The sequence below is a fragment of the Hydra vulgaris genome, chromosome 06 (assembly GCF_038396675.1).
Source record: "Hydra vulgaris chromosome 06, alternate assembly HydraT2T_AEP".
Taxonomy (NCBI): domain Eukaryota; kingdom Metazoa; phylum Cnidaria; class Hydrozoa; order Anthoathecata; family Hydridae; genus Hydra; species Hydra vulgaris.
This window is the reverse complement of record NC_088925.1, coordinates 30,433,880-30,446,323: the sequence shown is the minus strand read 5'-3', so window position 1 is coordinate 30,446,323 and position 12,444 is coordinate 30,433,880. Positions and strand designations below refer to the sequence as shown.

Here is a 12,444-nt window from a genome sequence, read left to right as displayed (position 1 = left end):
CAATTATATTTGGTGATCAAAAATATTTGGATATCATATTTGAACCAAACAGATCCTGAAATTTTAACTTACAATAAAATTTTGTAAGTTAAATTTAATTTTTAAAAATATTACAGTTTAAAATTCGAATTTTAAAAAATTCGAGGCAAAATTTGGTTAAAATTTTCAAAATTTGGTTGGCGATCGCCAACCAAATTGAATAGAATGAGATTTTTCTTCCAAAAAAAAATTGTTATCCAGAAACCCAAACAATATTTAATACTTTTTTCATAAATTAATTTCTAGTAAACGTTACCTTGGTAACAAAAATGCTAAGATTACTAGAAATTAGTTTATGAATGTGAAAAATGTAAAAATTAGTTGGTTTTTTTTTTCTTTCAAAAAAAAATAACTTTTATATTTCATTTACTGTCACTAAGTTTTGTGGTGAATTATTTTTGATATTTTGTTCATCTTTTTCAATAGATTTTAAAATCTCACTAAAATCTTACTGAAAAGTTTGTTTAAAAAAGTTTACTAAAAGCTTTTTACAAAAGTTTGTTTAAAAAGAGCTTAGAGGTCTTTCATAAAGTACATACATAAGTAGGTATTGGGGAGCGGCTACCAAAAAACGTACAGATGCGTACATGGGTAAGGGGGTGTTAAAGACAGCAAGTACGTACGCAGTTTGACTGTCTCTCGTTCTCTATATCTCCTTGTTTTCTTCTTCATTTAAAAAATACAGAAGTTTTTTTATTATTATTGTTTTGAAAAATTTATGCGTATTAGAAAGGGTTGATTTTTGAATAATTAATGTGAATAGTTGCAGAGGAGAGGTGGGGGTGGGTTGTTAACAGCATACAATTGAGTACAAGTGGGAAGGGTTCCTAAATCAGTGGTTTTACCGTGTACGTTTAGATTGACAATTTAAGCATTTTCTTAGTTTCGTACAAGCTGAAGTGAGGTTTTTTTTCTGAGAAGTAAATAAATAAATAAAGGAATATTGAGTTGTTAACTTTATATTTATTGATACATTTATATCAATATTTATTTAGTGTTGTTATGATAGTAAACTATTATTAGGTATTGTTGTCGTATATTGGTATACTTTTTTTGTTTTTGTTTGCTTTACTTTTGTTGAAATTTATATTACAAATTTCAAAACTACCTTCTATATTGAATGAACCATTTCTTTTGTTTATTGTCGTATATTGGTATATTTCTTTTATTATTTGCTACATTTTTGTTAAGATTAATATTACAAAGCTACCTTCTATATTGAATGAATCAGATGTTTGTTTCCGTGTTTTAAAAGTAGTGCTTGTATGAGCATCCATGAGGCACGGGCACTTAAGTACGTTTCAATCAAAAAGCCTCAAGGTTTTGCAACAAGCATGGTTTTGTTGCAAAGCTTTGTATTTTTAAAAATTAATGTTTAATTTTTTTTTTTAACATTTGCATTTTATAACTTGAAATTGAAGTGAGTTAGGATAATAAGAATTAAAATGTCTTTTTAAAGAAAGATCTTTTTTAATACCCTAAGACTTTTCTTAGAAATTGTTTAGAAAAAAATATATTTTTTATATCATTGTTCCAAAACGGCTGCCTTTTGATTTTTAGGCTTTTAGTATACAGTATACTTACACTTATACAGTATACAGTATACTTACACTATACACTTACAGTATCTTGAAGAGTCAATGATAAAAGTTCCATAAAAATATTTAGGAAACTCTGACCTCAAACCTAAACCCTCTTTTTTTGATGTGTGTTACCTAAAAAGATACTGAGTTCATGAAAATGAATCTATATCAAATTGCAATATGTCATGCAATATTTCATGATTTATCAAAATAAAATGTTTTATGATTTATCAAATATAATATTACATGAATTATCAAAATCTAATATTTAATGACTTCCCAGGACAAAAAGTTTTATAGAATTTCTATAAACTTTTGGAACATATGGTCTATAGAAATTATATAGAATTCTATAGAATTTCTATAAAATCTCTGTTAATTTCTATAGAAATTACAATAGAACTTTTTTTTCTACTTTTTATTTTATAGAAAAAAAAGTTATATAGCAATTTCTATAGAAATTAATAGACATTCTATAGAAATTTTATAGCATTTCTATATAATTTATATAGGCCATATGTTTCAAAATTTTATAGAAATTCTATAGAACTTTTTTTCCTGGGTTATCAATTTACAGTATGCAATATTTCCAAGTTGCTTCTTTCAAAGTAATGCCTCCATCTACTCCCATTGTTTAAAAGAAAAAAATATATAAAAGCTCCAGAGTAACAAAAAACAGATGCTCCTAAAAATTGTCATTTCTGTTTCCGATATCCTATAACTTATTAAAATTTTGGCACCAGAAAATAAAACTTGGATGTAATTTATGAACAGAGGGATTTTATGTAATTTATGAACATGTAATTTATGAACAGAGGGAACTATAAGAATAAAAAAACCCCAAGTTTAAAAATAAAAGCTATAGATTTTTTAGTATATTGTAAAAAATTGTTTTTCTGTTATCAAAACTTTTATCGAAAGACTTTTTTCAAAATATCCAATGTTATTACGTAAAGTTGTTCACCTGGCAGCTAGTAAACAAGCATTATTAAATGTATCAAGTAGAAAGTTGAAACTGGTAGCAAAAGACCTCTTTATATTGTTTTTGGAACTATTTAGAAAGTAGTTTTTAATGGCTTTGTTTTGTATGACTTTTTAACGAATTGTCTTCATTTTAGCTGCATTAACAAATTTTAATTTTTTGAATTATTTGAAAACATAGTAGACATTTCCTCACTTGCGTTTTTAAGGCGCCAATCTATAAGCATGTCAATTTTGATCATGTGGTAATTAGTTAGCTTGATAACAATTAAGTATTCTCATGGGGATTAGTATGCTCTATATTATTTCACTAATTTAATTTAATAAAGATTAGTAACTTTGGCAATATTAAATAAAGTTAGGAAAATTTTTAAAGTTTTGGTTTAACAACTCATAAATTTTACAAAACTAGACTATAGAACTTTAACTATATTTAGCACGGTAAGATAAATATAATACAATTATATATTTTCTGTAAGTTACCATAAATACAAAACATTACAATATTTTAATTAGAACTATTAATCGAACTAATAATGATATGAATGATTTTATTAATTGAGAAATTGGCACAAAATTAACGTAAAATCGTTCGAAAAAGAAAATATTTTTATTCTATAAAAACTATTTTTTTAGCTTTTCATGGTGTTGAAATTAAAAAAAAAATTCTGAGATCTGATTGCGTGCACTTTTTTATAAGTTTCAACATTCAAAAACAAACAACTGATTTGAGGACTTTTAAAAAAAAGTATAATTTAAAGATTTTGTGTTTACAATTTTGTTAAAATTATGTTCATACATACATTTGAGAATCATCCGTCTCTTTTAGGTTTTAAAAATAATTTTTATAGGTTTATAAGATGTAATTGAAAATCCGGCAGCATTTCCGCTGTCTTTCAAAGTCAGTACTCACAGCTTATACCGCGGTAGTGGTTCATGTTTCCTGACTAGACCATTAAATGATAAAATGTCAATATCATATTAGTTAAAAAAATTCTTTACAAAAAAAAAGGAACTTAATACACTCATTTTAAATGTCTTTTTTTTATTTTATTACAATAACTCTTTTTTTCAAAACACTGATATTTATTTCATAAAATGTTTACATCATAAAATGTTATCTTAGATGATATCATTTAATCTCTAATTCGTAATAAAACATAAAAGATGATTTGAACATAGATAACGAGATAAAAACAATTTGTTAAAAATAAGCATGACACGTTAAAGACATTTCGTTTTGATATATGTTTTTATTATTAGTTATTTTTATATAATACCTAAATCGGTCTATAAAAATTATATCTTATTTCTATGGCAGATTCATTAAATTGAAGAAATGACAATAGCTGATTCCAAAAAGTCCGATATTTACTCAATTGCTAACAAGACAAATGGTTCACGAGTTCATACAGAGCTATTGAGATTAGATGTTGGTAAGTTCAACCAAAGGCTTGAAAATGCCCGAAACTTGGCTAAAAATTCCTTGCAAATTGAAACAGAAAAAAACGATGTTCGAATTCGTCGCCGATCTCGTTCAATTGGTTGTTTACTTGAAAAAATTGACCAATCAGAAAACAACGACATTTTTAACAATCGACAAAATCTTTTAAAATCAAAAAAAAAAGTAATCAAGACTACAAAAAAAGGGGAAGAAGAGGGGGAACAAAAAGCTGTAATCAAAAAGAAAAATATAGAAACCAACGAACAAGAAGTCTTATATCTGTCATCATTACAGTTATCGAATGATTTGCTTGAGCTACCAATTCAAACATATGAAAATGCATCTTTCTCCGAAACCTCTTCATTATCTTCTTCAATAGAATTTGAACTTAATGCAATTGAAAGTATGAGATTAAAAAACAGAAGAAATGGAGTTGTTATTAATACGTTTGAGAAACCAAAAAAGCATCGCAAAACTCATTTTCAACTTAGAAAGTTTTCATTGCAAAATATTGGAACTAAACAGACAAAACGAGTTCGTTGTTCTGTTCCTACCAAAGAAAACATAAAAAGTTTATCTGAGAACGATCATTTCGTTAAAATGTTACCGGGAATATTTTATTCAGGTATTGGTTCATTTCAAACAACTTATAATGAAAAATCGAAAAAAAAAAATGACGATTTAAAATGTCAATCTGATTCTGAAACAAAACATTTCATGCAGATAAAGAAAACTACGTCTCCAAGAAAAGGATCGTTTTATAATAATGATAATTTACCGAATGAGCCAAAAAATGAATCTAAGAAATGTCTTCAAGTCAATTCAGCTATTTTAAAAAAAGGTTTGAGTAGATCTTTACCTTCGAATCTAAACAACGAAAAACTTTGGCTCGATGACACATGGCACGCATTACCCAACAAGAAAGGAAGTTTTCATAAATGTTCAATAGTAAGTTGCGGAGATAAAGAAGGTATTCTAGAAAAATCTAGTTATGATGATTTCAAATTTATTGAATTAGAAAAGTTTAAAATTGTTATTGCTCAAAACCCTCTTAGTAACGAAACCAATGATTTTGTAAAAAAGAATATCAGTAATTCTTCTGCAAGTATTGATTTGGCATTCTTTCAAAATCAAAAGGGAAAAAAATGTCAAGTCAGAAAGTATTTTTTTAGCTTTTTTAAAACCAATATGGAGTCAAAGTTAGTATCGTATCTTAGTAATAAAATTTATGAACCGGAAGAAGTTGGAAATTGGTGTCGAGAGTTAAGCGAGTCAATAAAAAATCAAATAATTCATGTCACTGGAGATGCGTATAAGGTAACTTGCCAAATTTTTATCAGCGCTGTATATGATAAAGGTGCTCATATTGCTACACAATCTTCACATAATAGTTTTACTGATTATCTTTTTACTGCAACATACCGCGGAGAAGAACTTTTTGCATTAGCAACAGCTGCAGTTGTAATTAATAGCTGACTTTTTGTTAACGATTCTTACTAAAAATCAAATTTATTATCATTATTATGGAAGAAGTAACATTCTAGCATGAACTTGAAAGCAGTTTTATTTATTTATAGACATCAAAGAATTCGGTTCATTAACTATACGCGATTTAAATATTTTCAAGTCTAATATATCGTATTTATAAAAAAATGTTTGTTAAGTAATTTTATCTATTTATATTCATCAAATATAATAACAATAGAAGCACAAGAATCAAACACTAAGCTGAGACTACTTCTCCTTCGACTGAGAAATAAAAAAAAAACATTTACATTTTTGGATTAGGAGAACTGCATCTTAAATTGAAATCTTTTATCAGATCAATTGATGTTGTTTTGGCTAAAAGAATAAAAGAACAAAGGTGCGATTTAAAATCAAAAATAAATCTTGACATAATTATATAAGGGCTTATTTTGTTGTTTAATAAATTATTTGATTTAAATGTATCAAAAATTAATTAGTAACTGATTACTTTTCAGTAACTGATTATATAAACACCGTAAGTTATAAAAATTAAAGAGTTACTGTAATTCATTGGTGGAGAATTTATTTTTATAAGAATTATTTTAGCCAAAAATATATTATTTAAACAATGAAGATCTGCGTTCATTTAGTTGTACAAACACGACGTGTCAAACATTTGTGTGAGAAACATTACATAAACAAAGTTACACAATAAGATGGTTTAAAGTTAAAAAAAAAAGTTTTTGTGGCTCTGACAATCGATAAAAATTTGGGTTAAAAATTTTTTATACGAAACTTTTTATAATTTGTTTTAGCATTTAAGTAACTAAAAAATGTTAAAACAATATTTTAATTATTTATTTTATTTGAGTATAATCTTTTGCAAAAATATATGTTTTCTAATAAGTTAAGCTATTAAAGAAATGGACAACAGTAAAAAAAATCTTTACAATTATTTTATATATTTATGTATGTTTTGCTTTTATTTACACAATTTTTAGAAAAATAATAGTTTATAAATCTTTACGTTAGATGTAAATATTTTCAGAAAAAAATAAATAAATTAAAAATGAAATTAATAAGGTTTTTAACAACCACGTTTATTCCCATTTTAAACTATTTTCACCATGGAGCATAATGCAGAAACCAATGGGTTTTTAGAATTTTATGCTGTAAATTTAAACTTCGATAACAAAATACTTCAACTTTAAATTAAATATAAGATATAGTGCTGACCGCCTATACCTTGGTGTGCCTGATGTATTACAAGCAACCTTTTTGATATGAATTCCTTATTTGATAAAAATTTGAAAAAATAGAGGTTTCACTAAATTTTTATTTTTTGTGTTTTATTCTGTAACTGGTCTCCATAGCAATAAAATCTTTTTTAGATAAAATTTAAAAAGTTTTGTAGCAATCAAATGAGAACAAAGTGTTTAAAATAAAAAACATAAAACTTTTTTAACTTTTATTTTTATATTTAAATATAAATATAACATGCTCCCAATTTCTTTTCCAATATCTAAGTTTTTAAAAGTGATGGTGGCGCATATTGAACTATGGTGGTCGGAAAATGTCATCGGCTCGTGTTCTATGTTTATTAATTGTCGCATGTGTTTGCTAATATATAAGCGATCTAAGCGGGAGAATGTGGTGTTATTGGTGGATTTATAAGTATATTCTTTTGTGCAAGAGTTAAATTTCCTCTACGTATCTTCTACGTTAAGCTCTTAATAATATTTTAAAGGCTTCGATTGAGAGACATTTTTTTCGATTTATTTGTGGGTGCTGATCTATTTCTTTCAGAACAAGGTTATAATTGCCCCCAAGGATTATAAATGGGATCTAGAATTGTTTATTTTTATTTTTTTGATAATTTTTTTTTTAATTTTTTCCTTTCAAACTGGTCAGCTTGGCTTGATCCTGATTTTGCGTATATATTAATTATGAAAAAAGTATGGTTATATTTTTCCACAACGTGTGTGTGACGTACCATATAATTAAAACGACCGTTTTCGTCATCGGTATGTTTAAATATTTTAAAGTTATAATTAGTTTGGTTAGTTAAGATTAAAATACCACCTGTGTGTGACGTACCACTCGAGAAAAAACCTGGATTATTCCATTGTCAAATAAAGTTTTCTGCGTTTGCGTATTTAAATGGGTTTCTTGCAAAAGATAAAAATCAAAACTCATTTTTTTTAGTTTTTTAATAATAATTTTTTGCTTTTTTGCGTCACCAAGGCCGCATATATTAACAGAAAAAAATTTTAATGCCTCCATTTTTGTTTGAGTGCGGTTTTTATTGACATGACGAAAGAAAGTAAAGAAATATGTAGAAAGCATAATAGAAAGAGAATAATATATCAGCAAAATATAATTCTATAATCAACGGATATATTTGAATGAAAAATAATTCTTATAAATTACACAAGTATATATTTGTAATCTGCCTTTTCTCGATGCAAACACAACGTTGATCCACTGTATAAAATCCAACGTTGATCCATTTACATTGGAACATGTATATGGATCAACGTTGGTTCAATGTATATAATTCAACGTTATTCCATACACATTGGATTGACGTTGTGTTTTAAACATTTGATCAACGTTAACCCTTATAGATTAGATTAACGTTGATCCCTATACTTTGGATCAACGTTGGATTTAGATCGGAAAAACAACTAACTTTTGCGATGTTTTTACATACGTTGGACCAATGTAATTTTGCTAACTATTTTTAATCACGTCGTTATTAAGGTTATCATCAACGTTGTATTTGCATCGAAAAAAATAGCCGACGTTTGTGATGTATTTACATACGTTGGCCCAACTTAAGTGTGCCAGCTGGGAGCCTTGTCTATCTAAGTGTATGGGTTTCACCCATCATATTGATATCAATCGTAGTATATGTGAATGGAAAAAAATTATATTCTTCTAAATAGAATAGTAAATTGGAAAACAGTATAACCTATGGTAACTTTAAAACACAAGTAAAAAAATTGGTTATAGAAGTAATTAAAATAGTAATTGGTTTCAGAAAAATGGGACGAGAGTATCAAGGAAATCGCTATAAGAAATATTATTCAACTATTATAGTAGCTACTATTAAACTCCATTTACAAAACTAAATATAGAAATATGAAAAGCTTATGTTAAAACTTCTTAAGAAAGTTGCCACAACTGAAGGGTGCCACAACTGAAATGAATGATGACCATGTTAATGACAGTAAACCAACAACAAAGCAAAACCAACAATAAAGCATGTAAAAATTGGTGGGAAATGGCAACAACGCTGACATACTTCATTAATGGTTTCATAAATGCAAATGTGAGTGATAAGTGGATTGATTATGAAACAATGTCAAAACTTTGCATAGGTTGCAGAAAAAAGAAAAATTTAAAAAGTTCCATTCCGATAAAATGCTTGAAAAGCTCATGCATGTCAATCATAAAGAAAAGTCAATTAAAGGTGCTTTTGCTTTTGCTTTTTTATCCCCAAGATTTTAATTAGCTTCAATATCAATATGACAAGTTACACAGTACTTCAAAGTATAAAGAACATAGAGAAATTAAATGACGAACTATTATTAAAATGTGACATGGGAAATCCAAAAATACAAATGAAAGTCTCATTGTATTGGGTTGGTCTTGTTGCCCTAAAAATATAGTTGTCAAACAATTTTTTTTTTTTACGGTAACAAATATGCATAAACAAATTTTCAAAAAGAGTATTAGGAAAGTAATTTTACATTATAATAAAAGATAGTCTTAAAGATGTTCTAACTATCAAAAGTTTTACTATTGAAAATGTTCTAACTATCAAAAGTTCTACTATTTAAAATGTTCTAACTATCAAAAGTTAAAGAAGGTTATGCTTTAAAATTGCTTCCTTTTACATATAAAAATAATCATAAGCAGTTGTGTAAAAATCTTTAATTGTACAATTAAAATTTGAAAAATAAACAATCTTTCATAATTATGTAATGATCTTTCATCTATGTAAAAAATGTCTTATGACATTTTTTACATAGATGTATAGAAAGTGTTCAGCCTTTTTTCAACAATTACAAGCGTTTCTTCCAATGTTGAACAAACTTTAACGCAACATGTCTTGATTCCCTTGATACTGTTAATTCCTTTTTCAAATACGTGCATGAGCTTCTAATATAGTTAACTGTAAACAAAATATAGGTAGGCTTCACTTAAGAGATTATTTAAAAAAACTAAAATGATTTTTAGAGCTTTTACCTCTGAAAGAAAAAATAATTTTAACCCAATAAAAATTTAAAGTACTCTTTCTACTGAAAGTAGCATTGAAGGCGAACTTGAATGGAACAATCTTTTAATACTGGATTCGAAATTGCAAAGCTCTTTAAGGTTTTCTGTTCTCACATCATAAATAAATATAATGTAAATACTTTAAAAGTTATAGCTTCAATATCATAAAATAATATATCTGCTGCAATTTGCATGATGTGCAAGTGTCAATACAAAAGTTAGTGATTGTTGCATTTGTTTCATTGGGCAAATCAGGAACTTTTAGCAATTTGAATTATGTACCTTTATACATTTCAAAAAAATGTACACAAAAAAAAAATTTTTTGGTGATATTGTAGTTTATCCTCCTCCGACTAATTGTCATTTAGAGGCCACATACCCGGGCCCCCGAAGGCAACTTCAGCTCACTAAAGAGCATCATCAACCGCTTTGATGACCAAGAGTAAGTGAGTTTAAGAAGAACAAATTTAGTTAGAGTAAAAGTCAGAAGAAATCGATTTAGAAAGATAGCATAGAGAAAGCGGACAGATATTGCACTGGATGTTAGAATGTACATCTTTGTTGATCTGTAATTACTGGCATTTGTTACGATTCCAAAATTATCAGTAAAAGAAATACAGCAATCTGTATTACAAAATGAATAATGATGTTTGATTATGTTATATGCGTTAGTCAATTCCAATGCATATATCTTACACTTATGGAGGTTTAATGAAAAAAGAAAAAAGGTTAATGATGTATCACACAAGCTCTGAGTTGGCGGTTACCGGATTTGAACTCGTAGCACACAAGAGTCCAAGTTTTAACTTTTCGTTGGTAATAATTTGCAGTGCTAATTATAAAAAAACATTCCAGAGCAATTAGTAATAAGCAATTAAAAAGACGCTAAAATACAATTTTATTTTTTAAAAAATTTAGCCACAAATTTACAGCATTTGTGAAACCATATAACAAAATTTTAAGAAAGATATCATTTTATTGCAGTGATAGATTTTACTTTAGTGGGTAAGTACTATTTAATTACATTAATATTTTATTCAAAAGAGAATCAATTTGTATTAGAATATGGTTTGAAAAGCTGCGTAACATTGTAAAATCTTTTTTTTATTTTTAATTTTTCAACTTATGCAACATTTTGTATCCACATGTATCCAAGCTAATTTTTTAACAGTGTGTAGCTAAAGTCCAAAGGTGTACGATGTAAAATTTTCTCGTTTATTGGATTTTATTTCATAAAGATTTTGTGTTACTGATGTAACTAATGTAGCTAAAGATTCAAAGAAAAATTTTTTGCAGTTAAAAATTTCATGTTCGGTATCAAAATTCGCAACAAAATATTCTGCAGCACTTATGATGGTGGACCGTTTTTTAAACAAAAATAAATGTTGGTTAGAGGGAGCAGATGCAGAATTTGAAATAAGTATATATCAGCGATGTCCCTTTTCATCATCTGGAGGATTATAAGGACGGCCCAAAAAAAACTTTGACAACTCGTCCTTTCGAAGGTTGAAGACTTAGTTTTACTAAGTCTTCAACCATCCGACGGAAGGTTGAAGACTTAGTAAAACTGCTAAGTGCAACCGAGTTGACCACCATTGCTGAAGTAGCATGTCGTATGTCGGGGCACAGAGCTATTTTGATCAGAAAAAGTTTAAAATTATCATAAAAAATAAAATCAAAAGGCTTTATTTGTGTTGGTAGGTAGTTGAACTGTGACGAGGCACAAGCTTATTACATTGACTCTAATTGTACAAGTCACTCTTATAAACGGACGCGAAAGTTGTCTTTAAAGACAGGGCATATACCCAGATAGCACATAGACGTTGGCCCAACGTTGGATCAACGTCGAAAAATTCGTTGGCCGATGGTCGGCAACCGACATCGAGCCAACGTGGATTTGATAGTCGGCGCGACGTCGCAACCAACCGTTGGCCCAACGTCGGATTTCGATGTTGGGCGAGCGTCGCATTCTGACGTTGGTCCAACGTATAATTCAAATAATATTAGTTTTACTTGTTTGCAAAAATTTAATTCAAAAGGTGTGCTCATCTTTTCAATCAAAAAAAAGCTTTTGCAATCAAATTAAAACTATTTATTTGATTAAGGTGTAACTTTTTTCAACTAAAGGGTAACTATTTCTTTAAATAAAGCACAACTATTTCTTTGTAATGTTGAATAAAATGTAATGTCCAAATAAGTTTGAATAAAATTTGACGCTGATGAACGAAAATAAAACATTGATTAATGAATCAACTTAAATTAAACAATTACTTAGAGAAAATCAATGTTTGTTGTAATAAACAATATAATTATATCATAATATTTGTACAAATGTTCAAACAAAATGTTCTTCTCGACTGCTAAGCATCCTTACGAATCTTGCATCTTTACTTCACTTGAGACTAACAACAACGTTGGAATGCTCCTCGTTATACAATTTGGTAGAAATCTTTGAATTTGCATCTTTCGTTTGATGAGCTTTAGGCATTGCCATAACACTGCTAAAATTATAGGTATTCATATATTTTTGTGTTTATTTATATTATTAGCAAACACTTATCAGTTTCTATTTTTTTACACAAAGTTTTGTCAATAAAGACTGTTCAGAAATCTGGAGGGGCAGTATATATATATATATATATATAT

At 27.7% G+C, this 12,444-nt stretch overlaps 1 protein-coding gene across 1 annotated transcript; it reads left to right on the top strand.

Annotated features, from left to right (window-relative positions):
* Positions 1-2,950: 2,950 nt before the first annotated feature.
* On the top strand, positions 2,951-6,589 carry LOC100200284 (uncharacterized). Its single transcript, XM_065799830.1, has 2 exons — positions 2,951-3,044; positions 3,925-6,589. Exon 2 carries the CDS (start codon positions 3,943-3,945, stop codon positions 5,521-5,523), a length of 1,581 nt encoding a protein of 526 aa, XP_065655902.1. The 5' UTR covers positions 2,951-3,044; positions 3,925-3,942; the 3' UTR covers positions 5,524-6,589.
* The last annotated feature ends 5,855 nt before the right edge of the window (positions 6,590-12,444 follow it).